We start from the raw sequence: 27797 nt of genomic DNA, 5'->3' as shown, positions 1-27797 counted from the left end.
AGGACTTTCTCCAACTTTAGTTTTTGTGGTAATTTGTGGGTATTTCTGCAAACAGTTAAATGAGACTCCAGATGCAACAACTTATACTATCAAATTCACGGTAACGGCAAATAAATAATCCTTAAACATCTACACTTTAGATACATGGAAAATTTCACAGAATTAACCTAGTAAATACTTGGTTCCATTTAGACTGTTGTAGGAATTTTCAGGAAACCATAATCTTCTGGTTTCTTCTCTGAAACAACCTTGACTTGTATATAAAATGTGATTCTGAGGATGGGGGCCTATAAATATCTACAAACTTAGATGCTTAAAGTCAATAAAAACAACTTTAGCCCCATTTTTAGGTAGAGAAAAACGTATTTTAAGAGATTAATCATCAGTGCAAAATGTGATCAACAGCATTTATTTTCCTTTTTTGAGGAATTAAACAGCAGACAACATTACTTCAGTAACACAGGGTGGGGAGAGCCACTTACTTACACATCACTTCATGCTTCTCCTTGTCCATGTTAAGTTCTTACCAAGCGCACTGACACTCTCTGCAACATTGAACATGTAACACCAGTTTTAGATTGCATGCATTCTAGGTTGGCCAACATCTGCAGGCACTGCACTTCAGTGTTTATAAACTTGATCATGCTCATAAAGAAATAAAACATTAAATGTTGCATGAATGATCACTGATATATTGCTTTAAAAGAAACGTTAAATGTTGCAATGTTGCATGAATGGTCAGTGAACTATATATCACTTCATTACAAAGTCTAATCCACCACAGGAACACATCAACTTTATTTTATTAAACTGATTACCAAGTTCTCCCTCTCCTTCATAAAACATAAAGATAACTTTCCTATGAGGTTTGTATTTTTCTTCAGTACTTATCCAAGCAAGTTTAAATAAAATGTAACAAAGGATATCTCATATTTAGCTTTGGGTTAGCTCATTTGGAGAATAAAACTTTACACAAACACACACACACACACACACACACACACACACACACACACAAAGAAAGAAACATTGCAGTCATTATTGATGGTGAGCAAGAAGCCCAAATTCCCAGGTGAACTTTAATTTTGCCCCCTTTAAGATAAGTTCTGTTAGAAATAAAAGACAGGTAAGGCTCCTTTAGATAAAGGTGGAAACAGTAATGGCTGCCATGATTGTTAGGTATCTTTAAAAGTGGCTCTAAAATCATCTGATGATCCAAACGTCACAAGCATATGAAAAGTTTCAGGTTTCTGGCACTGCAATGCTGGGGGTGCTGCAACAAGAAAGCTATTTCCTGACGTTTTGATGTCTTACTCTTGATGTTCAAGCAGAAAGTGTCTCCCTCCATTCGATGCAATAAGCTGGTCTATGAGAACTTGCAAGCAGGGATGAAGGAGTTCCCAAGTTACATGTACACACACAAATGGATCCATATAATAAATATATACAGCAAATAAAAAGGTTACATATAATTTAAAACCCTTCAACCCCTGCTTACCGAGTGCCAAATCTAATCATTGGTTTTGCTTAAAGGAAAAAAATCCCTGATACTATACACTGCATTAAGAATTAACACACTGACCTGAATCCAGGTTTAACAAATACATAACAAATATTAAGGTCAATAAAATAGATTCAAGTCGCTGCAATTTCATTTTATATTTGATACATTTTTCCTCCTACCCAGGATCAGCATGAGTGCTATACCAAAATGTAACTTTACATTTTAAATTTAAAGTATTACCTTTATTGAGTTTTTAATTTTGGAAAGGTTTCAATCCAGTATTATTTATATAGCTATATATCTATCTATTTATACCTAAGAAAAATGAGAGGTCAGTATAATCAGCATGAGCTTTTCCACCAGTCTCAATTCCCAGCCTACTTCTTTCCACACAGCATTTTACATTAATTATTACTTGTAATTTCAGAGCAAATTATCCAGACCACATCTTTTGGACCAGCCAATGATAGAAGCTAAATCTCAAATGCTATTCTGAAGAAGTGTGGAGTAAATAATTTTGGTAATCTGCAAGATGGCTGCATGCAGTGTATACTGTATTATAACAGCACCAAACCCTTTATAAAAACCAAATACTCCTTCCTCCTGCTTAATAGTGTTTATACAGTCTCTCATTCCCTCATACTGAGTATTAATTGGAAGTACTTCATAGCCAAGGTCTGTATTGTCAATTATTGTGCGTGTTCCTTGAATATGAAGGCGATGCAGAACGGTTTCCAATGGGTAAAGTATAACGTCAGAGCAAAGGCTGGCGGCAAAGTTAGCAATAAGTTCTGGAAAATAAGCATCCAGCATACTCTGCATGGGGCTAGTACTCTCAGCTAGGTGGCTATTATAGGTCTTTCTCTTCAGAATTAGGAGGACAATCTTCTGAATGATGGAGCTGATGATGTAATGAAGAACTCCATGCAGGACTGTCGGGAAGATCAGTGAGAGCAATGGAAGGAGGCGTTTGCTGTGAGGCACTCCCAAGCCTATTACTCTTCCAATCCCTTCTTTAATACATTCCAGGATGCCAGTATTATCTCGGATTATCTCACTCTGAAACAAAAATGATGAAAAAGGTACAATTTTATTTAAAAAAAAAAAAAAGATTTATTTTGTTTCATGTGTGTGGTTGTCCTGCCTGCGTGCACTGCCTACTGAGTCCAGAAGAGGTCATCGTATCTCCCGGAACTGCAGTGCTGAGAACTGAACTCTCCAGAAGAGCAAGTAGTCAGTGTATCTTTACCCTGAGCTCTCTCCAGGACCACCAACTTAACAGTTTTTAAAAATTGCCATCAAAAGAACTGTTATTAGGTCCCTTTGAGATAAATGTATTGACAAAGAAAGAAAACATCCATGATTTACTGACTTCAGCTATGAGATTAGATTAGTACTAGATTCATTTTTTCAAAGAAAATATCAAAAAGAGACAGCAATGAGCAGGACATGCTCCACCTGCAGTCTACTTACAATGACCTTCAGCTCCTCGCTCAACCACCCAAATAGCCACTTCCCACTTACTGTTCCAATGTCTATCCCAGTCCACAACTTGGTAAATTTAAGCCTAGTTTCTAAAACCAGTACCCTGGCCTAGGCCACCCCTGCCTGAAATTCAACCAGCCTCTAGGCTTCCGCCAGAACCCGCCCTACCTGCAACCACCTACAGGCACCTTCTGTGTCACGTCCAACCTACCCCACCCAGCCATACTTTGCACATCTTTCTCCAGAGTCTAGCCCCTGGAGGTCCCCTGACCTCCCCATCCACACTTTCTCCCCAGCTGGCCACATCTACGCGCAGGTCCCACATCCAATGTCCTAGCCTACTTTGGCCTGCCCTGCCTGCACAAGAAAAATATCCCTGGGCTTTGGGCAGGACCCTCTTTATCTATTCCCCCCACCCACAGGACCATTCAATACCATATGCAACCTTTTCAACTTCCATTCTCCAGACTCAGACCAGGAATCACATTCTGTACACCAGTCCGGTCCCTTCTGTCCCCAGCTCCACTCTACCCAAGCCATTTCCAACCTCTAGTCCAAACCTGCCCCCTACATCCTCTCTTTTAATTCAATCTACTCTGTCCATATCGGATTCAGAACTAAGGAAAGAAGCTCACATGACCAGATCTCATTGCAAAAAATCCCAATTACATGACAGATCAAGTCGGTATCTTCTCTCAAAAGCCTGCAGAAATGTTTGACAATGTGAATTACCTAGATAAACCCAAGGATACAAAATTTGAAAGAACAATCATAAAATTCATCAAAGATGAAACATTGAAACAGACAACACAAAGAAAATTCAGAACATTATAAATGATTGTCTAAAAAAAAAACTGTACTCCATTAAGCTGGAGACCCTAAAAGAAATGGATTAATTTCTAGATTTAGGTAAATCACTAAAATTAAACCAAGAAGTCAACAACCTAAACAGACCCTAACAAATGAGATTGAAATTGTAATAAAAAGCCTTCCAGCTAAAAACATCCCAGGATCAGATGGACTTGCAGCAGAATTCTACCAGACAATCAAAGAAAATCTACAGCCAGTCCTTCTTAAACCATTTAAAACAAAAACAAAAACAGGCCTACAAAGACACCATCACTAAATACAAACACCAGGTAAAGACAAAACAAAAAGAAAACTACAAGTCAATCTCCCTGAAGAACATAGGCTCAAAAATATTCAATAAAATACTTCTTAACAGGGCTGGAGAAATGGCTCAGTGGTTAAGAGCACTGGCTGCTCTTCCGAAGGTCCTGAGTTCAATTCCCAGCAACCACATGGTGGCTCACAACCATCTGTAATGAGATCTGGCGCCCTCTTCATGCAGGCAGAATGTTGTATACATAATAAATAAATAAAATCTTTTAAAAAAAAATACTTCTTAACAGAATACATACATACATCAAAAAGATTACCCACTATACCATGTTGGCTTTATCCCTCAAATGCAGGGATGGTTCAACATAAGCAAGTAAATAAATAATGTACTAAACCACATAAATAGACTTACAAACAAAAATCACATCATCATCTCAAAAGATTCAGACAAGCCTTTGAAGAAAATCCAACATGCCTTCATTATAAAAGTTCTAGAGAATGTAGAGCTAGAAAGAACAAACCTCAACACAATAAAAGTTATTTACAAGAAATGTGCAGCCACTATTTTCCTAAATTGAGAAATGCTTGAAGCAATCCCATTGAAGTCAAGAACTAGACAGGGATGTCCACTATTCCCAATCCTTTTCAACATTGTGCTTGAAGTACTAGTTGGAGCAAATTGTCAGAGAGTTGGGGAGCAATAGAGGGAGAAAAGCAGAGTACAGGTGACCTAATTAGGGAAATGGGAAAGGAGGGCTCTACAGGGAAGGGGTAGGGAGGTGAATTCAGAAAAAAGCGGGAGAAGGGTACAGGTGGTCTGGTCATGGAAACAGGAAAGGGCTATTTAGGAAAAGAGGAAAGTACACTCAGAAAAGGAAGGAGGGAGGGGTTAAAATAATAATAAGGACATCTGAAAATATTATAAGGAATTATACTATCAATTATATTTTTAAAAAATATATAATACATGGAATTCTGTGTATAATATACATATATAGTTTAAATAAACTTTTCTCATTTACCTCCAATAACCAAAGACCACCTAGCAGAAACCCCAATACTAGACTGAGCTCTCTTTTGAGATGTTGGCCAGGATTGTCGAAGAAACTCTCAAAACATACAGCCTATTGCTATTGCCCTAAATTACCCCCCAAAGTGGGAAGGTAATCCCTATTGCTGAAGATTTCATGCACTTCAGAAACAGGGCCCAGAGACCCCTGATCTGGAATTGGTCTGAATAACTCTTCCTGGAAGAGTAGCTTTCATGGTACTACAAGTAGCCATACAAATTGCCTAAGGAGGGAAGCAACCAACAGTCCAACTCAGCTATGCTGGATAAGAACCACAACAACAAGCATGGCAAGATTACCTTAAGGGCGCAGTAGTGGCATACATTCCTTGGTGTAACCAATAGCTCTCTAATTGGACTTAAGACCTAGCAAAAGGGAAAAAGTATCTAGAGCTAGAAACCTAGCTAACTACTCCATGTTATAAAGTCATGGATCTTGTAACAGAAACTACAAAGCCACTTTACTAAACCAGCATAATAACTAAAAACAATCCAAACATTTGTCCTTACCCATAGATAAGTCAATCATTAACAAAGAAACTACCTTTTGCAACATATGGAGACCATTACAGAAAATTATAACAAATCAAAATACAAGAGTTGTGGATCAGTCCCACGGATTACGAACCACTCCTACACCTAAGGTTCAGCGAAAATTGCAGAAGGGGTGAAAGATTGTAAAAGGCAGAGGACCAGTGATTTTGCTAAAAAATTGTGACTCCTGGTAATGTCAGAAGCTACAGCCATCAAGTCTAACCAACATGACTAAACATGAGCTGAACAAGGATAACAGCAACAGAAATGATAAAGTGGACGGGAAAGAGTTCATGAGGCTCGACCCTACACAAAAAAACAACAGGCGGGGCTGGAGAGATGGCTCAGAGGTTAAGAGCATTGCCTGCTCTTCCAAAGGTCCTGAGTTCAATTCCCAGAAACCACATGGTGGCTCACAACCATCTGTAATGAGGTCTGGTGCCCTCTTCTGGCCTGCAGGCATACACACAGAAAGAATATTGTATACATAGTAAATAAATAAAAATTTTGAAAAAAAAAAACAGGCAACAAAGAAACACTGAGAGCGGGAGAAATAGTCTTCTCCAAGAAAGAGCACACCAACTGGTTCTCCAATACCAAATGGTCAGCACTGAAAACACACATATGAGTATCATTATATAGACTGAGCAGGTTATATTTAGGAATATATGTCTATACATACACAAAAATGAATGTAACAGCAAATAAAGGAGTTCATGAAAGAAGCAAAAGGGGATATATGGGAGAGTTTGGAGAGAAGGGAAGAGGAAAATGGTGTGATTATAATATATTCTCAAAAATAACAGAAAAGAAAAAGAAAAGACAGCAATAAAGTAAAAAGCTATTCTTGTGGGGAACCGAGATACAACAAGGGGGTGGAAAGTCTGACTCATCTGTTTTATGCAAACTCCTCAAAACACTCAGAAGCATAGCATGTGAAAAGGCAACGGAGGATGTTGAAATATCACTGATGTATGGTTTTAAATCCTGTCTCCTTAACTTACTGCTGTGTAACAACTGTTACTATATTTAGCATCTCCTAAGCATCAGTTCAGCATTCTATAAAAATGGAAGATGGTATAACCTATCATTTATATGGTTGTTCTGTAATAGCTTCCTCCAAGATTGAAACATTCCATCCTAGGGAAAGCTCCTAAAAACAGGAAGGTACACAAATCAAAATAGCTTCAGGAAGTCCCTGAAACTGACCAAATTCATTAGACCCCTTCCTGCCAGAGTAAGCAATAAAACCTGAGAATCATTCTCAGAGAAGTAGAGTTGAACTGCAAAGACTCTCAGACAAGCTAAACTGCAGAGAAGAGTCTCAGATACTACAAGCTACAAAAAAGGCTGTGAGCCCAGAGCAGCTGCATGAAAGAAGCAGAAACAGCCAAGTTGCCTAGAAGAGGTTTAGACCGGGTCGTTTGGAAAGGACACTCTCCAACCTATTGAGCTGCCTGCAGGCTATGTACTGTGCTCCAGGTTCCCGGCTTTGTAAGCTGTCACCACACTACATCTCTTTGATGTAGCTATCTTTGTGTCATTTCTGCTACTGTAAATAACCCATCAACTATACTCTAGTAACTCCAATAAAACTCATTGGTTCACCAAGGTGGGCTTTGGTGGTATCTGTAGTTTGGTCTGTCGTGGACTTCCTATCTAGGGTAAGTTACATCTCTCCAATAAAAGCTTTGTCATATTAAATAAAAGAGGCCTGGTACTCAGTACATATTCAATAAATGTTAAGACTAATATCGCCTGAAATGTCTGCCTTTTCATAATGTTCGTTAAGAACAGAATGTTTATGATACAAACAATAGAGTTCTAGAGAGTCAAAAACAGAAGAGCTAAAACATCAATATAGCTGCAGCAACAGTCACAGAAGAATAGAATATGAAATTAAAAATGGCAGACAATGGCTATAAGATGTTTTAGATCAGGATATAATCTTTGGCTTCTAGTCATATGGGAAATAACTGCTTAATTTAAAGCAAAAGAACAAACTGGTGCAATTTAAGCTTTAAAATAACACTGCCTGTTGTGCCTAGAGTAACAAAAGCAGACGGTAAGTGTGATACATGATAAAGTTCCTGTGACTCCCCAGTGAAGAGGCAGTGGGGCTGGCCTAGAAGGCAGCAGTGCAAGCCAATCAATCCAGTTGTGCTGCTAAGAGCAGAGTTACGGAAACTACTGCTGGACTACATTTGTGTGTCATCAAAGAAACAAGGCAGAATGGCCAAGGGGCTGGAGATGCAGCTCGGCTGGTAAAGGCCTTAGCTAGCACGCTAAGGTCCTCGTTAGATCTCCAGTACCACATAAACCCAGGTGTGGCCGCAAATCCCTGCAGTCACAGCACTAGGGAGATAGACACTGGAGGTTCAGAAATTCATGGCTACCCTGGACCATCTTAACGAGTTTTTCAGGCCAGCCTGGGGTACACAAAAACTTGTCTCATGCAAGGCTGTTGGTGAGAGACACTAGCAAGCTAAGTGAAAGGCGCTGCTTTGCTGAGTCAAGGAACACTGCAGGGTTGACATTCTGAGAGGAAAGACTAAAATTCATAAATCTTGGCATCAGTAAGATGCTAAGCCAGATTATAAGAATAAGATCCAAGCTAGACACAAACTAGAAGTCTTCACAAAACAACTATTATTTTGAAACCTTGAGGCTAAAATAAGTTCACCTGACTGATTAGCCCAGTTTGCTGCCCCTAACTATGGCCCCTTTCCTATGTGATTTTTTTTTTCCAATGTCATCAGCCAAAGTGATTCTAATAAAGATAAGAATCAGATTAATCACTGTTCTGCTCAAATCCACATCTCTTTGATGTAAGACTGAATGCTTACATTAGTTATTACAATGTGTATCATGATGGGGCCCTCTTACTCCTCTAAAGTAATCAACTATTTTCTCTCGTTTATGCAGAGCCAGTCCTCGCAACTCATCAAACCAGGTGATACAATCTCACCTAAAGGTCTTTGCATTTGCTTTCCCTCTGCTCAAAATATTCTTCAAAATAATCATGCCTTTCTTAGCCTTAGACCTTTGCTCATTGAGGCTTTGCCTGATCTTCTGTCACAAATATTAATTGTCCCTCCCTACCCACAACACCTCACCCTCGCTCTGCTCTCTTTAACACAACTTTTCTCACAGATAGAGATGTGTCTTGTTTATGTCTAACTTCCCCACAGGCTTTTAAGTTCTACAGAAGTGGAGGATTTTTGTCAGTATCATTTGCTAATGTATTATACAAGTCTATGACCCTCTCTGATACAGGTTGTTTCTCAATAAATATTTGATGAATTAAGAAAAATAAATTTAAAAAAGATAGAAGAGAGAAGTCAATAAAAACTTTGATACAACACTATTCTGAGAAGTCTGAAATTGATCTTGGGGAATCAACATGGGCCCTTATTTTAGTAAAGGGACATAACTACTGTAACTTAAACACTATAAACTTTCAAGTGCATATAGACAGAACTCAAGGATACTGGATACTGGATTGATCATCGGGAAGTAGTTCTCATTCAAGCATTTTAAACAGTGATTCTTCTGGTGATCTACATATCTCCAAAAAAAAAAAAGTTCTCTAAGAGGTCAAGGGTTCCCTACAAGGGCACAGGAGCACAGATGATTCATTCGGTAATGAGCAAAAGAAGCGGGAAGAGTGAGGTCCCCTGGTTAGGAGAAGGGACAGTCTTAGATGCCTGCTGATTCTCCAAAGGCATGATAGCCTATTAGTTATGCAGAATCAAAGCCAAAAAACAAAACCCCTAAAACTAGAGTTTAGAAGATAGCAAGTTAGTACAGATAGAAATGGGGGGAACTCCCTTTGAGGGTAACAAGGTTGCCTGAAGAAGCTGAGTCTGAGAGGAAGACTAGAATAGACAAGATTCACAGACATACAGAGCTTCCTAAGAGCTGAGAACAGATAAAAAGCAGGGAGGACCCAAGACTGAGACAGGTACAAGACAAGAAGTGATGGAAGAAAATGAGGCTACCGAAAGAAAGATGTTCATCAGGGCAGAAACCTGAGAAAAGAAAGAGAAGCTTGTCAATACAGACAAAGGGAGTGGAAAGGAAAGCAGGGCACTAACAAGTGAAACACCGAGGACACACACAAGTACAGCGTTAAACAGAGACAAGCAAAAACAGCACAGAGGAAAAGCTATTACTGCAATCTGGATATCTACATAAATATAGGAACTGAGTTATTAAATACTATTCCTATTCTGTGGAAGATAAAAATTGCAATTTAAAATAATTTTTAAAAATCTGTCTAAAGTCACAGTTCTAATTTAAACAGACAAATATGACTGTGGTGAGTCTGTGCCATGCTAAGGCCTCTTTCCTGATATAGCATGTTCCTTAGTTATTCTGCCTAAAGTTATTATCTTTCTGATAGTTTTTCTTATCTTTAAAGTGGGACTACCTCATAGACACCTAGCTCTGCAAAGTATACAGCACCACCACCACCCAAATGCAAGAGGACAGGCAAGTCTGTTTAGGTCATAAGACGTTAATTTCAGTTAACCAAAGTTAGTTCTAACAGCAACAGCAAAACCAGAAAGTAATGATGTAGTGGGGACAGCAAATTAAGAGAAAACAAAACAAAAATCAGAAAGGCGAGGCTGGCCCACAAGCACTTTATAGAGCAGGCACTGACACAGGTGGGGAACATATTCTTGAAGATCAGGTGCTGGCAACAGAAGACAGCTGTATAAACACTTTCATCTCAGTTTTAGCTGTAAAAGATGGTGAGGCTACGAAATTTAATTCAGTGTGCTTCAAGTGCCACCGTGTGGTTAGAAATAGTAAAACAAGCAAGCAGAATTTAAATGCTAACAGGAGACTGCTTAAGCTTTGTATTTATTGTACCAAAAATGTTCCATCAGAGGGATGTTTAAAAATAATGCTGTTAGTAAATTACCTATAGGTACTACCTTATGCCCAGATAATTATTAATGAACTTGCTATGATACTCCATAAGCATTTTAAATTGTTCTTGCCCCTTGAAAGAGAGTTATATATTCAGAACAAGTCATAGCTTGGGTTCTAAGATACCTGAATGAAGACTGTATGGGAAGGAGAAAAATAATTAAAACTGTGTGACCCAAATTTACAATGGAAATATTACACCAGTGGTAATGTATGATAAATACATGTATCTGTGAAATAAACATTTAAAATCAGACATGCGCAGTATATTCTAAAGGTACTTAACAAAAGTTACAAGAACAGCTCACCTGTACTGTTTCAATCAGACTTGCTGAATAAAAAGGCATGGCCACCATATATGTTAGGCTGCAGAAATAAACCAAACTTTATCAGTACAACAAAGTAAATTATAATGAAATTTTAAGATCTGTGTTAATGTATTCACCTAATATACATTCAAACCCAAAATGATCTTGATAAATTTTCTACTATACTTTGGACCTAGTGATAGTAACTCAGAATGCTGAAACACAGAGTACTTTAATGAATAGAAATGGAAATTAAAAAGTAATAATAATAAAGACAATCTGCCCCAAAAAAAAAACCTAGATTATAGATTATACCTTCAGCAGAATGCAGACTCATTTATGATTAACTATATGGACGTCAACCCGCTCTTCCTAGTGCTGCCTCTGTTTCTGAACCTTTTGGATGAAGAACTGTTCCACAGTCTGGTGTTTTACTAATATCTGAACAAGAATAATTTTTGCTATTCCCTTATTATCACGTTCTATGTCTACATTTCCCATCAGCAGACTAAGCCAGCTTTTAACTATGAACCAAGTTCCCTGTTATTATGGAAAATAAGATTGTACAGCTTTCCAAAGTTGTTTCCTCATCAATATTGTAACATTACTGCTTTGCAAGTCTGCAAAGTATAGTTATTAAAAATAATTTCAAGGATGGGACTAAGCTAACAACATCCTTAGGGGCCAGGTCCTCATAAGTACTGGCCTCCCAGACAAATGGAATATCAGCTATGTGCTAGACTGCCCCACAGAGGGAGCCAGCAAGCTAGAGGAATTTCCAATTCACAATCTTAAAAAATAAAATAAAATAAACTTCTAATATGTAAAAATAGTCACTGAGTAAAATCACTTTAGACTATAACGTGACTATCGTTTTGAGTTTGCTCTTCACCACATACATTCATATCTCTGACTAACAGCAAGACAAAGGTTTAGTATCCCTTCTATCAGAAATCCTGGATCAAATGTGTTTCAGATTTGGGGAAATTTGCATATAACTAGAGATCTTGAGGATGAGAACCAAGTTTAGATACAAAGTTAAATTATTCGTTATACTCATTTACCAGCAAAGCTTGACTGTGTTTTTATGTAATATTTTCTGTGTGGCTAGATTCTAACAGCCCACCCCTAATTAAATAGGATCAGGTTAGAGAGATTCAACACATTTGACATGTGTTGGTGTTCAAATTCTTCTGATTTTGATGTATTTTGGATTTCAGATGTTTGGCTTAGGGATGTTCAACACATAGTAGTAATTTTTATATACCTATCTATCTACCTACCTACCTACCTATTTATCTATCTACCAATGTATCTACCTATCTATCTATTTATCTATCTACCTATGTATCTACCTACCTACATCTATCTGTCTGTCTATCTATCTATCTGTTTTTAAGCTGGGTCAAGGGACTGGGGAGATCTCAGCTGATGAAGTGCTTGCCATGGAAGCATGAGGACCCAAGTTTGATCCCAAGCATCCATGTATAAAGTTGGGCATAGTGGCATGCCCTTGCAATATCAGAGCTAGGTAGGTAGAAACAGGTATATCCCTGAGGCTTGCTTGCTGCCCAGCCTAATCAGTAACCCAGACTGCACTCCAACTGATAATCCAATATCAAATGATCATCCCTAAAAACATATACATACAGTAACATTATGTGGATTGAGAAAGCTGTATGTGTGTATGTAGCAATTTATCTTTGATTTTTCTATAATTGTTGTTACTTAGTGTATGTGTGTATTACTACTATTACACCAAGTAGCAACAGTTAAAGAAAAAAGGCAATAAATTTGAATAAGATCAAGGCAAGACTTACATGGGAAGAGTTGGGGAAAACGGAAGGGGAGAAATGATATAACTATATTATAATCATAAAAAAAAAAACACCTTAAAACAAAAACAAAAACCAAGGTTGATGGCTCCTCAGGAAACTCTGGCCTCCACGTTCACACAGTGCACCCAAACACATAGACCCACCCCATCCCACCCTCAAAATTGAATAAAATAAAAAGTAACTTAAACAAAAGTAAGAAGTTGAACCATGACTTTTACCTTTCAAATGCCTAAGAATCATTTTAAACAGCATGTGTATTTCAGGATCTTAGCCCAAAACCTTGATACTTATTCTGTAAAGGTCTATTCCTATTACTCTAGCTTTTTTTACTATATTATGAGTAAGGTTTGTTTCAGTTCTAACACTAAGAAAGCTAATGGAACGTTCTGCTAACAATGTCATTGCAAAACTTACCATTTCAGAAGAAGGTGTTCACCTATTAGTTTAGGATTCCATTTGTGTGAAACTTCCCTAAAATGTAAAAATAAATGTAAATAAAACAAAATTGTGTGTTATTTTAAATATTTTTAAGTTAATGTTTTGAGGTTTGGAGGGCTATTGTTGTTGTTGTTTTTATTTTTTCAAGACAGGGTTTCTCTGTATAATAGTCCTGGCTATCCTGGAACTCGCTCTGTAGACCAGGCTGGCCTCAAACTCACAGAGATTCGCCTGCCTATGCTTCCCTGAGTGCTGGGATTAAAAGCATGCGCTACCACTGCCCAATTCTAAACAGTAATAAATTTCTGTTTTGTTTCAGTCTTTAGGAAGGATGTTCCTTCTGGACATAATCTGACACGTGTGGTGGTTTAAATGGAGACAAGCGACTGTGTCTGCAGCAGAGAAGACTGCAGGGAAAAGCTGTGACTGGCTGCATGGTGGCTACTGCTGTGTGACAGATGAGAAGGCCTAGGAGACACACCCCCAGGCATGTCTGTGAGAAAGCTTCAAGCCTGGGTGGATTCATGGGTTAGGATCTGGACAGAATGAAAAAGAGGAAGTTAGCTGAGCACCAGCATGCACATCCTGCTTACTATAAAACACAGGGTAGTGTTCTGTATCAGAAATGTGTAGGACCAGATGTGTCCCAGACAGATGGGCTGTTTTTTCTGGGAAGTACCGTTTTTCTCTGGGTAATACGACTACTTTGATAACTGGTCTTGTGGCTCTGGGCCTATGGAACAGGTCTGTCAATTCCAATTTCCCCCTTCATCTCTCTCCTCATAGCCAATTTTCTACTTTCAATTGTTTGCCTATGGCTCTGACACTTACGTTTCAGAAGCCAAACCACAAATATTGTCATTGCAGATACTGAATTTTTACCACACTACTAAACTGAATGCCTACACTTTGTTAACTTTTTTAAAGATCTGTTTTGGCGGAAGCCTCAAAAACAAAAGATCTGGTAATATCTATACTTTCATGTGACATAAAAGTTGTAACAGATATAAAGTTAGCCCAGCATAGAAACTCAATTCTTAGAGTATGAGTAGAAAACTTTTAGCTAGCCATATGTTCCTCACTTTTAGCAAAGCTGTATTGATAAAGGAGTTTGAGAATACACAGTTCCTTGACAGCAAATACATTAGAAAAAGTTTGCTCTCAGCCTCTTGCCTTCATTTCCTTCCCTTACAAACATATCCCAACACTGAGTACACGTGTAATACTAGTGGTTAGACTTTCAACTGACTCACTTTCTTAATAATGCAAAATAATGTATCCTAAGGATTAACTTTAGATAAATGAACAAGAACTATTCAAAGGCTTTAACACTATCCATGAGTTCTTGCAGAAGAATATAGTACTTGAAACAGAAAATTGGCCATGCCAGAGTTGCCAACAAATTACAATCTCTCACTACTGTCTACCATATCTTTGCTGTAGATATACCTTGTTGCCAACTGCCATTACATAGGACACTATCAGTCTCTCAAAGCTTTCTACAAGGCCAGTGCTGGGCTGGAGAGATGGCTCAGAGGTTAAGAGCACTAGCTGCTCTTCCAGAGGTACTAAGTTCAATTCCCAGCAACCACATGGTGGCTTACAAGGCCAGTGCTACCTTTCCTGCAACAAGTTTTGGCTGAATTTGACTCAGAAAAAACTCAACATATTTCCCTAACTTTATCTACCTGCTCTCTCCCAGTGTATCTATAATTGAAGTTTACAACCTTTGACTTCTAGAAACTATGTCATGAATCTTAGCACTGATTCTGTTTTGATGGTATCACAAACTTCAATTACTGCTCACCACCCCCATAAGCCCACATATGACACAGATATGCTGATGTACAAGTGGTCCAGGATTCTTCCCTTGTCACATTTCAGAACTGTGGTCTACAATTCTCCACTAATTGAATTTCACTGAGTCTCAATTCTGAATAACATTTTATGCACAATACTCAAAGCTATGTCTTTACTTAAATAATTTCTGCAGCATCCTGATCCACAGTTCCAATCACTTTTTAGTCATGTCTCCCTGTGGTCGTTTAGTTGAGAATGGTCCTCACAGGCTGATATATTTGAGGATTAGGAGGTGTGACCTTTGAGAAGGAGGTCTGTCACTGGATGTGGGTTTGAGGCTTCTAAAACCCTTACCATTTCCAGTTAGCTTGATCTCGTGCACTCGTCTCTCTCTCTCTCTCTCTCTCTCTCTCTCTCTCTCTCTCTCTCTCTCTCTGCTGCAAACTTGTGCACCAGATGTAAGCTCTCAGCTACAGTGCCGTGCCTGCCTGACTGGCAATGCTCTTGCCATGATGGCCACAGACTCTACTACCCTCTGAAGCTAAATCCCAAACTAAATGCCTTCTTTTGTAAGTTGCCTTGGTCATGTTGTCTCTTCACAGTAATATAAAAGTAACTAAAACAACCCCTACAGGTCTGACAAAAATTTCAAACTCCATTTATTGAAAGTTACGTTTCTTATCTCCTTTATTCTTACTGAATTCTCCACCTTGGTTAGCATTCCCATTTTAAAAAAAAAAAATCTCACTTCCTGATACTCCCATTTCCAACCTAAAAGCAGCTACAGCTACACATGTAGTGTGTATTCCTAACTCAGCACTTTCTGTTCTGTTCCACAACTCAGAATGCCCCAGTGTGGTTAGAATTAACGCACAGCTCTCTACAAGCCAGTCTGAAGCAATACTCTCATATTACCTCTTGGGAATATCCTTGATCAAAGCACGTCAAGAACAGATAAAACGTTTGATTGCAGGCCCACAGAGAATAGCCATTACAAAAACACAGTCATGGAGGGAGGAGAGGCTTTGAGTTGGATATGACCTAGATACTTGTATACACATACAAATTATCAAAGAATAAATAAAAAAAAACATTTAAAAGACATGCCCATACTTTAGCATCTCTGCTTCTTTTCATTCCCAAGCACAAGCTGCTTCTTTTTGTCGCCGAGATTGTCTTAAGTTCCATGAGACCGACCAGGTATACTGGCACCTTTTTTTGGAAGGAGCTCCTTTTCTGCTAGGTCAGTTCTTACTCTAATTCAGACTCTATCTCAATTTTCAGTTATTTTTTTAATACATGCCAGTAACTCCAGGTTAGTATCCTGGTAATCTGAAAGGGGCTTATTTAACTATGGCACAAATCACACCACGCACTATATCAGATGAGCTACTTAAAGAGGTTGTAACATATTCCTGTTTGCCACTTGGCAACAACAGTTAGGAAGGAAAGACACTAGGACATGGAAGTCCCTATCCCACCCTCACTCCGCAAGGTGTAACTAATAGAGCAGCTTGACTGTCCTTCTTCTCTGTGCTTTCTCAGACACATTTTCAGATTCAAGATATTGGCTTCCATATTTGATTATAAAACTAAGATGAAAAAAGGCCACACATGTACCTTGGTAAAGGTGTAAATTCACTAATTATGCCTTCTGCTCCAAGTGTGACTCCCTGGACAATAAATGTGCTTCCCATTCCTTTCCATAGGGCTCGTGGTCCCTAAAATCAAAACAAAAACAATAAAAATAGTTCTGTTAATGCCTAAACATGAAACATAAAACTTCTTAATGAAACTTAACATTGAAGGTTTACTGATATTTCCTAATATGTTATTACTCTAATATAAATCTTACCGAACTGTAGCTAAAATCTAATAGTGGTAGATTTCTACCACTTTGTTCTTGTTCTACTGAGGCACACTCACACATAACCCATGCTGGCCTCAAATTCCTATGTAGTAGCTCAGGTTCACCTTGAACTCTTGATCCTCCTTCCTCAACCTCCCAAGTCCCAGGAACCCAAGTCATAAGCCTGTGGCACTATGGTAGCCTCAACTGTTAATGTTTCATGGTAGCTTAGTTTAGACCCAGATGAATACTCCATTTAATTAGGTGCTCCAAAATGACCTATTAAAAAGCTCAGGTATCTCTATATTCAACTCCCTACTAGTCCAGCTATTCCTACGACCTACAGCTATCTCAAATTGTGTACATCCCCGACTTCACTGAACCATACCCATTAGCACCATTTCTTTTCCTTCTTTCTTGTAGTTCCTATTTCCCTTAATAGCTCCTTCAGACTTATGTCCAAATCATGTTTCTCATTCCTCCTATCTAATCAACCAAAGTTCTATAAGTTCTCTCAGATTCTTATAAATTTATGTTCTTTCCACCATTCTTACATTATTACTTATATACATCTAATACTACAAGAGTTCACTGTTTCTACTATAATAACAGCAGTGGTGTTATTACTATCATTATTTATCTATGAGCGAGAAAATAAAATATCAATACTGTAATATCAGATGCAGCAATATAGTACCAGGAGAAAAATGTGTTTCTATTTCATCCTAGCCCCTTAGCAGAGGCTTTTATCTTCCAGTCTCCAGAGACAGCTCAGCATGGAACAGATATCTGTGTGCATGCAAAGATGTACAATTTTCTGGTTTGTTCATTTTTAACAGATATATCTTGAAACATAAAAAACAACCCAGTACACACAGAGTAGTTTCTTATCTGTAAAGGCCACCTGGTGTTTTACCACATGAATGTATCATCGTTGTTTTAGTGGTATCCTCTTGCTAGATATTATAATTTCTTGGTTCATTATTATGAACGATATGAACCATATTATGAACATTATTACCAGAATATGACATCCTTGATAGATAATTTTTTTTGGGGGGAGGGGTTCCGAGACAGGGTTTCTCTGTAGCTTTGGAGCCTGTCCTGGAACTAGCTCCTATAGACTAGGCTGGCCTCAAACTCACAGAGATCCACCTGCTTCTGCCTCCTGAGTGCTAGAATTAAAGGCATGCGCCACCACCACCCGGCCTGGTACACTATACTACATATGTATATAAACATTTATGTAGAAAAGTTCCTAGAATTCAAATATATAAATTCCAAATTTGATGCAAACAATCCACTGGTTCGCAATGCTACTGTCACTCTAAACATGTTCAGTGGTTCTCTTCTGGGTTTTAGAATAAAGTGTGCAGGCCATGGAAGGCCCTTTATGATGCTGTTACTTCTCTGGCTCTTTTTTCATCTTCCTCTCACCCTCCACCTCTGCTACAAGGTACTATTTACTGCATAATACCTGGTACCCAAACTTACAACCTCTTTTCCTTTTGCCTTTGAACGTCAACACATGAAACCTTTGCCCTCAGCTGTAAGAAGCAGACTTTCTGACAAGTGAACATACAAGCATGCGAGACAGTGTCTCTTCTCAACAGCTGTCCCTCGTCATACCCTGTGATCAGCCCCAGCTGTGGCAGCCAATCTTCACTGTAGACAGATGAGAAATACTTCACCGAGGAGGAAGACCCACCCTAAAAATTGGCAGCATCATTTCTTTATCATCGAGAGCTAAAGAAAGGCCAAAAAAGTTAAGTGTCTGCACTTATGTTTCTCTGCCTCCCGATTATGGACCAAATGTGGTCAACTATGTTGTGCCCAGGAGGCATGTTATCATGTTTTAAATTTTGAGTCAAAATAAACCCTTCGGATCTCTGTGAGTTCGAGACTAGCCTGGTCTACAAGAGCTAGTTCCAGGACAGGCTCCAAAACCACAGAGAAACCCCGTCTCGAAAAACCAAAAAAAATAAAATAAAATAAAAAAATAAAATAAACCCTTCCTTCCTTATATGTTTCTGTCAGGTGTTTTGTTACAGCAATGAGAAGACTAATGAAGAGCTATGACGATGCCTCTCATCTATATGCTAATCAGGACTTTCTCATTCTAGTACTGGACCACAATCTTCTGCTGACATTTCTGTCTCTGTGACCAACTGTAACTCTCTTGATTGTATAATATTACCTTCTCTGCTGCTAAATTCTTGGAACTTAGCATAGTTCTTTGCAATTTTGTTGAATGAAGTAAAATTCTGGAAGACTCAAAGGAGGATTTTTTTTTTTTCTGAGACAGGGTTTCTCTGAGTAGCCCTGGGTGTCCTGGAACTCACTCTGTAAACCAGGCTGGTCTCAAACTCAGATATCCACCTGCCTCTGCCTCCCAAGTGCTGGAATCAATGACATGTGCCACCACCGCCTTGTCTCAAAGTAGAATTCTTACTTTAATGCTTAACAAGCTTAAATACACAGCTTTAATGGAATAGGTTCTCACCTGCGTTTTGTTGAAGCTGTACATAATGTTGATGATTGTGAATGGAGTGAGATGGTAGTGCCGAGCATGGTAATTCACCTGTAAGGACAGACAGCATCTTTTCTGTTTTGTCAAGAAATAGTAAGTCATGAAAATCTAAAGAGCAGATTAAACAACAAATAAACCATTTCAAGTTAGCATATGGCAATATAAATGCAACATGCCGACTACCACATAAAATGCCTAGTAATGAAGATATGAAGAGGATCTTGCTGTCTGACAAGTGAGGTTTTTAAGCTCTGAAATTAAATCTCATACTCATTTTGGCCAAGCATTTTTTTAAGCTATGGCTTACAAAAAATAGACAAATCATAAATCAGCCAAATGTGTCAAAATGATGCAATACTAAATCATAATGTAGTTACCACCACAATTTAAATATATGCAGATCAATCTTACTGTTCTAGGGCATCTGCTATTCAGGTAATTATTTCTCTATGCATTCCTATTTTTCCGTGACAAGTATAAACAGATTAATTTATACTAATTTATATTATCTTTTTTTTAATTTTTTATTGAGAAAAAGAAAAAGTTTCCGCCTCCTCCCAGCTTCCCATTTCCCTCCCCCTCCTCCCACCCTTCTCCCTCTTCCCCCACCCTCCTCCCCCTTCCTAATTTATATTATCTTAATGTTATGTGGGGAGATGATCTGGCAAAGAACTAAAATTACATAACAGGACCTGCTACTATGCAGGCCAGTAACTGCTGGGCGCTCCATTACCTCACCAGGGCCTAACGAGTTCAAAGATTTTACTCAGGCACCGTTTGCCTTTTTCGTGTACTGACAGCATGCTATGGGTATAACAAGGGTGAATAAACTGCTGATTCTCTACCATGAGTCGAAGCAGTAGCATCAGTTGTATTTCTCAGTGATATTCTTCACATCGGTACTCACAGGAAGGAAAAGCAATCTCCATCTGAGAGTGTCCTTGGTGAAGCAGTACAAAGGGTAATTATATGAAGCTGATCTATAAGTACACAGCACCTTTCTAATTAACATTCTGTGTGTTCCCTAAAGAAGACAGCTGTCATGAAGGAAAATTCTTACATGATGCATTGCAACCTACTTAGCCACTTTTTATCACAGAACATCATTTTTTTCCTTTTTAAAAATACCCTGTCAAACTTTTACTTTCATACAAATTATTACCTTCACACTTGAAACATACATCTTCCCCTTGCAGTAATGATACTTAAACCTAGGGCCAAGTATGTGCTCAGCTACTCAACTATATACTCAGACCAAATATGTACTTGTAAATTATCAAAGTGAGCTTGTGTGTTGTTGTTGCTGCTGCTGCTGCTGTTGTTGTTATTCTTTGGTGGTGGTTTTTGTTGGTGGTGATTGAAAAAGAAGAAGATCCTCAGAGTGTTTGTTTTCAACTTTTTTCCAAGTACAAATGGGAAACACCTTAGTAAGATTTAGAATGTTGTTCTGGGCAAGGAACACATAGGAACTACACTTTAAAATCCTGGTGAAGGCTAGGGCCTTCTGCAAAGGACACCAATAACTTTGGAATAGTAATGAGAAATGACAAACAGGACCACATAAATTAAAAAGCTTCTTTCAGCAAAGTAAACAAAGAGCCCACAGAATGTGAGCCATCTGACAGGGAACTAACTATCTAGAATATATACAGAACTAAAAAGATTAAACGCCAAAACCCCCAATAATCCAAGCAGTAAGTAGGCAAAGGAAATATTACCATTAGCCAAAAAGATTAAACACCATTATATATCAGAGAAATGTAAATCAAAACCATACTGAGATTCCATCTCAACCCTACTGTAAAGGCTATCACCAAGAAAACAAACAAAAGCAAATGCAGGTGACTATGCGAGGAAAAAGAATTCTCCTTCAGCACAGTCACTGTGGGAATCTCTGTAGAGGTCCTTCATGGAAACTAAAACCAGAGCTACTGCCTCTTCAGGTGTACGCTGGATTATAGCAGATGGACCGTAGTCAGCAGACACGGAGACACCTCAGCAGCCTTTCCTTATTCCACTAGTCACAGAAACCAGCTTATGGAATCAGACTAGACACACACACATCACACCCATGCACATGCACATACATACACATACACACACACACACACACACACACACACACACACACACATTATTATTATTATGCAGCCACAAAGAAAAATACATTGGAAGAAACTAGAGATCTGATTACAAGTAAACCAGACTCAGACAAACAACAGACATTTTCTCATTTGTAGAATATAGGATGCTCTGTAAATTAAAGAAAAAATAACGAAATAAAAAACATGAAAGCAGGAAGTGCACTTTTGGGGAATAAAAAGTAAACCAGAAGAAGTTGGGTGGAAGGACAAGGGAAGGTAATGGGACAAGAAAAAAGAACATGACATATATGTATGAAAATGTCATAACTTTGTGTAATTATTTTGTATAATTAATACATTTTAATAAAACATAAAAAAAGAATTTAGGGGAATGTACATCTCATTAAGAATATATATTGATAAAAGACTTCTTGTGGGATCACTGGTGTTTTAGAATCTGAACACACAACTCAGTGAGTTAACATTTTTCAAATAACAAATATAGGGTGATTGAAAATCATGTGTGATATAAATTATAATACATTTGGATGCATTATAAATCAGTGTGAATTTTTGTTGTTGTTTTTTTTTTATGTAGCCTTGACTGTCTTAGGACTCGCTCTGCAGATCAGACTGGCCTCAAATTCAGAGATTTACCTGCCTCTGCCTCCTGGGATTGAAGGTGTGCCCAGCTCAATAGGAATCTTTTAATATAATGGAGTTTTAAAAAAAATAGGTTACTTGAGGTTTCACACTGCACACAAGACACCACCACTTAGTGAGTTCTGGAGTCGCATCAGAAGACACAGAAAAGAATAAACATAATCCTGTTTTCAAAGGCGTCCCGTGTAGGAGGCTGATCATTCCTGTTTCTCTTAAAACAACATTCTACGACAGAGTGACTGGAGAAGCAGATGTGAGGAGCTCACTCCTATTATGACAGACATTTGAGAAAAAACAACATAAATTTCTGCAAGGATTATTTGTTAATATCTGATGAGTGCATTATTATTTTAATGAGATCAGTATTATATTAGGTTTAATTTCTGAAATGATAAATCCTGGCAGAAATGACCCAAATAAGCAAAACATCTTCAGAGTTCTGATAACTTTTAAGATTTTTGAAGAAGTTTTAAGACTAAAAAGTTGGAGAACTGAAGTATTACAGATTTTGGGGCATTTCACATAGAATAATGGGTGTAAGATTTCATGTCATTTTATCGGAATTCTGTGCTTCTAGTTAGGATTAGGCTTATCTCAGAAGTCCAAAAGCTTATATTTACCTGACACTGGCGGCGTAAAACAATGCAAGGATGGGCCAGCACATTTTCTGTGAAGAGACTATGCAGAAATTATTTATATGTGAGTATAAATATAATGTTTACACACATTTTATTTATAATATACATATACCCAAGGTTATTCTTACATTTTTACAATTAAAGGAATTTAATATCTATACATCTGCAAATAATGCAAATAGCAAATTCAATATAAATAAAATTTAGATCCACAAACTTGTAAATATGTATTATCTATAGAGTACAAAGACGAAAATTGAGCTCCATAAGAAAAAGGTTAACCATTTAACTTCCCTCTCAGAAAATACTCTATGAACAAAATTCTCACATGAAAAGTCATTTGCTTTTCAAGATCCTCATTCCAGAATTTTTTATTTTGATATACTTGGTATTTAAGTTACAGGATTTTTAATGAACATGTTAATTACTACTTTATATATCAAATATTTCTTTTGAATATGTTCCCCCCAAAATAATTACAGTTGTGTATTTAAGTACTAATAGTGTGTGCATGTTTATATATATTATATGTGTGTATATTATAAGTATTAGAATATACATACATATTATATAAACTGGCATTAAGCTTTAAGAATAAAAATTAGGCTAAAAAAGATTAGCAAAATAGAAAATAGACTTTATCTATGCTGACACAAATATCCCTCAGTTTTTAATATGCAAATAAGGTCATTCTACCGGTTATCTAAAATGATAGCCATTTTGGTATGAAGGATAAGCAATGCACAAGTCCAATATTTCTGAATCTTCATAATACCATAAATAATACTGATGAATGTTATAATGACCATTATAAGCGACCATCAAATGGTAAATAAAAACAAAAATGAGTCTCTATGCTGCAAAACTACCTGGGTACCACTGCATGTTTAGAGAGCTGGCTTATCAATCACATCACTTTGAGGGGGAAGATTACATTCTATTCAATTCTGATAGAGTCATGAAAGTTACTACTATATTCATTACAAAATTTCTTTCTTCCTTCCTTCCTTCCTTCTTTCCTTCTACAATGAGATGACTGGTTCCTACTTCTACTAGAGAAAAATCAAGTTATGAATTCTTTCTTTTTGGCTTTTTTTAGGGGAGGAGGGGGCAGGTTTTTTTTAGACAGGGTTTCTCTGTGTAGCCCTAGCTGTCCTGAAACTCACTCTGTAGAGCAGACTAGCTTGGAGTTCAGAGTTCCATCTATCTGCCACTGCTTCCCGAGTGCTGGGATTAAAGGTGTACACCACCACTACCCAGCAAGTTATGGATTCTAAATAATCAAATCCTACAGAGTTAATAAAACCTAAAGGAAGAATGTTAATTACTTAATATTATAATAATTAAAGGCCAAACTCTAAATCAAAAAAAAAATTTAGAATAAACATTACCTTGCAAGTCCAATACCAAATCCAGCAAATCTATTCAACTGCTCTAAAATAAAAAGGATAAGATTACTTATAACCATTATTTATAACCAAAATATGTATAACCAAAATTTTAGAGTAACATGTTATTCATTTAAACATCAGAATATGATGTGGGATAGAGAGGTGATTTAACTAGTAAGTGACTGGCGGCGCTGTGGCAAGTTCCACGGAACGTACCTCTTACCGGAGCAATTCTGTCTTTCATTCCAACGGACTATTGCCATAAGGACTTGTACGCTGGGACATTTCTAAGTTGTGACTATTTTAAATGATAAAACCTTGAAAGTTTAAATATTATCAAAGGCAACTCTCTGAAAAAGTGTTAAAGCCCTGTAAGGACTATGTCAAATTTGTATACGATGGAATCTAAGCATTGTCAGCTTTAATTTCTGATTACAATCATTCCAAAATTCTCTATGGGTGGCCATGACTGATACACTAAGAAACTGACTACTTACTCTGTACAATCAGTCATCTGCTCTTACTAAGGGACAATAGTTGTATGTAAAATACCTGAAAATTGTTATTTTGAGAGTACTGGTGCTATCAGTATAGGTTAGGTATAGCTTCTCCCTATGCCCTTCCATTGGAAAGAGCTGACGAACATTTGCTTGATCCAGTCTAAGTGGCAGGACCCTAGGTACACATGTGCTCCCTTCTACAGCCCTGCAGGAAAGGTAACGGCTGAAAACTCCTATGCACTGCCAGAATAGAAGTCTTCCTCCTGAATAACCCTAACAGTGACCTAGACAGGGAGTAGACATGAAATAGCAACATTCACAAGAGACAGTCTCTCTCTTCTGTCATTTCAAATGAAGCGATGAACTTTATCACGTGAATATTCTTATAAGAATAGGCCATGGAAGCATGTTCCTGGGGAAACCACATGCTTCACCCAGAAAGATGTACAATGTAGTGATGTTTCATTTGTATTTTAATAAATAAAGCTTGCCTGAAGATCAGAGAATAGAACAGCCACTCTGGTCAGCCTTACAGACCAGGCAGTGGTGACACACACCTTTAGTCCCAGAGCCACACTAGTTTGTCATAGAAACTGGCAGTAGTGATGCATGCCTTTAATCCCAGCCCTAGAGAGGAATATAAAATGGGAGGAGACAGCTCTCAGATACAGTCTCATTCTGAGATTCCTGGAGGCAGGATTGCCATTGTGAACTGAGGTAGAGAGGTAAGAGCCAGTAGCTGGCTGTTTTGCTTTTCTGACCTTCAGGTTGAACCCCAATTTCGGTCTCTGGGTTTTTATTAATTATGCTACAGTACAAGCTAGAAAGCTTCTTGTCATACTGAAGTACTTTCTTTTGGGTGCTTATTTATAATTCCCAAATACTAAAGTAAACATGACCTTTATGAAGAGTTTTAGGAAGACTTAATGCTGTCAACTATGTGAGGCTCTACTTGCTGCAAAGTTTTACTCAATTACTTGGTAACAACTTCAAAATAAACTGGTTGTGTTAGCAAGTTTCCCCTCACTGGAACTATCAAAATGTAATTTAAGAAAAGATTAAAAACTGTACTGCCTAAGATAGTGACTTTGCAGCAATCATACCTGTGTTCTGAATCATTTCAGAGCTCCATTCAAAGAGTTCCCCAGCACTATTCTTGGACCCATACAACACAATGAAACAAATGAGAGGCCAACCAAAAGCTTAACGGTCGGCCCTGGCTGAGCCCCGGATCCCCCTCACCACCTCATGTCCTCACTAAGAATCAGGATCTTTCAGCTCAGTCAAGCCCTTCTGCACTCCGAGTGAAAACTAAGAAATGAGTAGCACGATCATGTACAACCATGTTTCATACTTCATGATTCAATTTGTTATTCCCAGAGAATGAAGTTAGCTATTATATATCAAGAAAAAAAAAGGATTTTAAACGTATGTGGCTCGTGCACTGTTGCAACTGAAGCTCTCTGACATTCCATAGAGAGTAATGGCTTACAAAGTCAAGTTATAGCGGTGTTTCTAACTCTAAAGTGGAGGTTTTAGGTCGGATGACGAGAAGGGAAAACTGCAGGGGTTTATGGATTGAGGGCCTAAAATCAGAACTCTCATGCTGAAAGGGGAAGGGAAGGAAACGAATAATTATCCTACTGTGCATATTTAATTATTATACTGTTATTCATTTTATTTAGCACTCAGAAAAATTACATCATTCGGCAAGTCTTAACAAGGGATCAGACAAAAATGTTTAAATTTATGATTAGTAGAGGCCAGGTTCCAAACCCAAATCTGCCTGTGCTAAAAAAAAAAATCTTTCCAATACACAAAGTTAACCAAATCTGTCAGAGATCTGACTGTGAATCAGACAAGAATAATCTAATTTATTTCTTCCCTGCTTCAGGCTACCGGTGGTAACGTTCTCGGGCCCCTGAACACTCCAACCAATGCTTCCTAGGCTACGTTGCTGTCACCTAGTGTGGTGATCCGGAGCACAAATCGCGTGCACAGGAGACTCGCTTCGGGGCAGAGGACGAAAGGAGGGCAGAGGGTGTGGTTGCGTGTGCAAGGACCTAGGCGGGCCCTGCGCGCGCTTCCGGAGTCCGCCGGCCCACCCGCCCGGCAGGGCCCCGCACCCCTCACCGCTGCTCGGGCCCGGGCGCGGGCCGTCGCCGCCGCCGGGAAAAAGCTCCTCCGCGGGGCCCTCGAGCGTCGTGGGCGCGGACGGCACACCGTACGTCGGGCTCTTTTCGCCCCAGTGCAGATTGCGGCTGCCCGGGATGTCCGGGGGAGTCGTCACCCAGTGGCCCAGGTCGGTCCCAGAGCCGAAAGAGCGCGCATGGAAGGGGCCGCCGAAAGGCGGATCGTCCCGCACGCCTCCCCGGTAGCCCAGGCCATCGAAGCCGTCGGGGCGCCGCGGATGCATCTCGGACGGGCGGACGAGGACGAGAGGGGCCGGCCCGCCGAGCCCAGGCCTCCACCGCGTCCCCGCCGCAGTCGCCGCGCGTCAGAAGACTGACAACCGGAAGTCACGACTGAAACCCGGAAGTCCCGGGAGCACACGTGACTCTGCCTCGCCTCTCTTCTTCCGAACTTGGTTGCCAGGGAGACGCGGCAGCGGTCTTAGGCTGGAAGGGGAAGGATGCTTGCTGGGCCTGGTCGCAGAAGATGCAGTGTGTATTCTCTGCCTTCAGGGATGCTTCGCATGGTACAGCAGCCCCGGATGACTTCGGCCGGTTGCAATATGCCGTCTCCCCTTCCCAGGAACCCCACATGAGGACAAGAGTGGCACTCAGTCTCCCTTTGTCTCCCGTTGTAGGGGCCAGCAAGCATTAGCAAAGTACAAGTCAAAAACACCCTCTCGTGAGAATACATAATGCCCTCTACAACACAGGAATCAAGTGTTTAACTTTTCTAAGACCACAAGGCAACTATAAACAACTTTCTTCTGATGTATCCAAATAACTTGAGGTACTAAGATCACAGCGTTGTCACTGAACACCAACCCCCATGAAGACTTCTATTGATTCCCCCCACTACCTGTTTTTATTAGTCTTTTGGGGTGTTGAGGCTGGGTGGTTCTCGATAGAGCTGATTGTGTTTTGCATGTCTTCTT

The 27797-nt window shown here is 38.9% G+C and overlaps 1 protein-coding gene across 1 annotated transcript; it reads right to left on the bottom strand.

Moving 5' to 3' along the window:
• Window positions 1-393: 393 nt before the first annotated feature.
• On the bottom strand, window positions 394-27742 carry Slc25a46 (solute carrier family 25 member 46). The gene is made up of 8 exons (XM_041660039.1): window positions 26825-27742; window positions 24192-24234; window positions 22783-22840; window positions 19389-19466; window positions 16657-16757; window positions 13213-13269; window positions 10961-11018; window positions 394-2563 (listed from the first exon to the last, which is right to left on the bottom strand). Exons 1-8 carry the CDS (start codon window positions 27105-27107, stop codon window positions 1985-1987), a joined length of 1257 nt encoding a protein of 418 aa, XP_041515973.1. The 5' UTR covers window positions 27108-27742; the 3' UTR covers window positions 394-1984.
• Window positions 27743-27797: the final 55 nt, after the last annotated feature.

The sequence above is a fragment of the Microtus oregoni genome, unplaced genomic scaffold (assembly GCF_018167655.1).
Source record: "Microtus oregoni isolate MIOR12 unplaced genomic scaffold, Mior012 000011F_ref0000422, whole genome shotgun sequence".
In the NCBI taxonomy this organism is placed as follows: Eukaryota; Metazoa; Chordata; class Mammalia; order Rodentia; family Cricetidae; genus Microtus; species Microtus oregoni.
The sequence above is the reverse complement of the archived record's forward strand: the minus strand, read 5'-3'. Positions and strand labels throughout refer to the sequence as shown.

Bases quoted from the DNA above. Each gene is read 5' to 3' on its own strand.
- Slc25a46 (XM_041660039.1), bottom strand. From the start codon at position 27,107: ATGCATCCGCGGCGCCCCGACGGCTTCGATGGCCTGGGCTACCGGGGA. The intron at 16,758-19,388 runs GTGAGAACCTAT...TTTTGATTTTAG, and splicing joins ACAGCTTCAACAAAACGCAG to GGACCACGAGCCCTATGGAA. The intron at 2,564-10,960 runs GTGAGCTGTTCT...TTTTTGTTTCAG, and splicing joins GTCTGATTGAAACAGTACAG to AGTGAGATAATCCGAGATAA.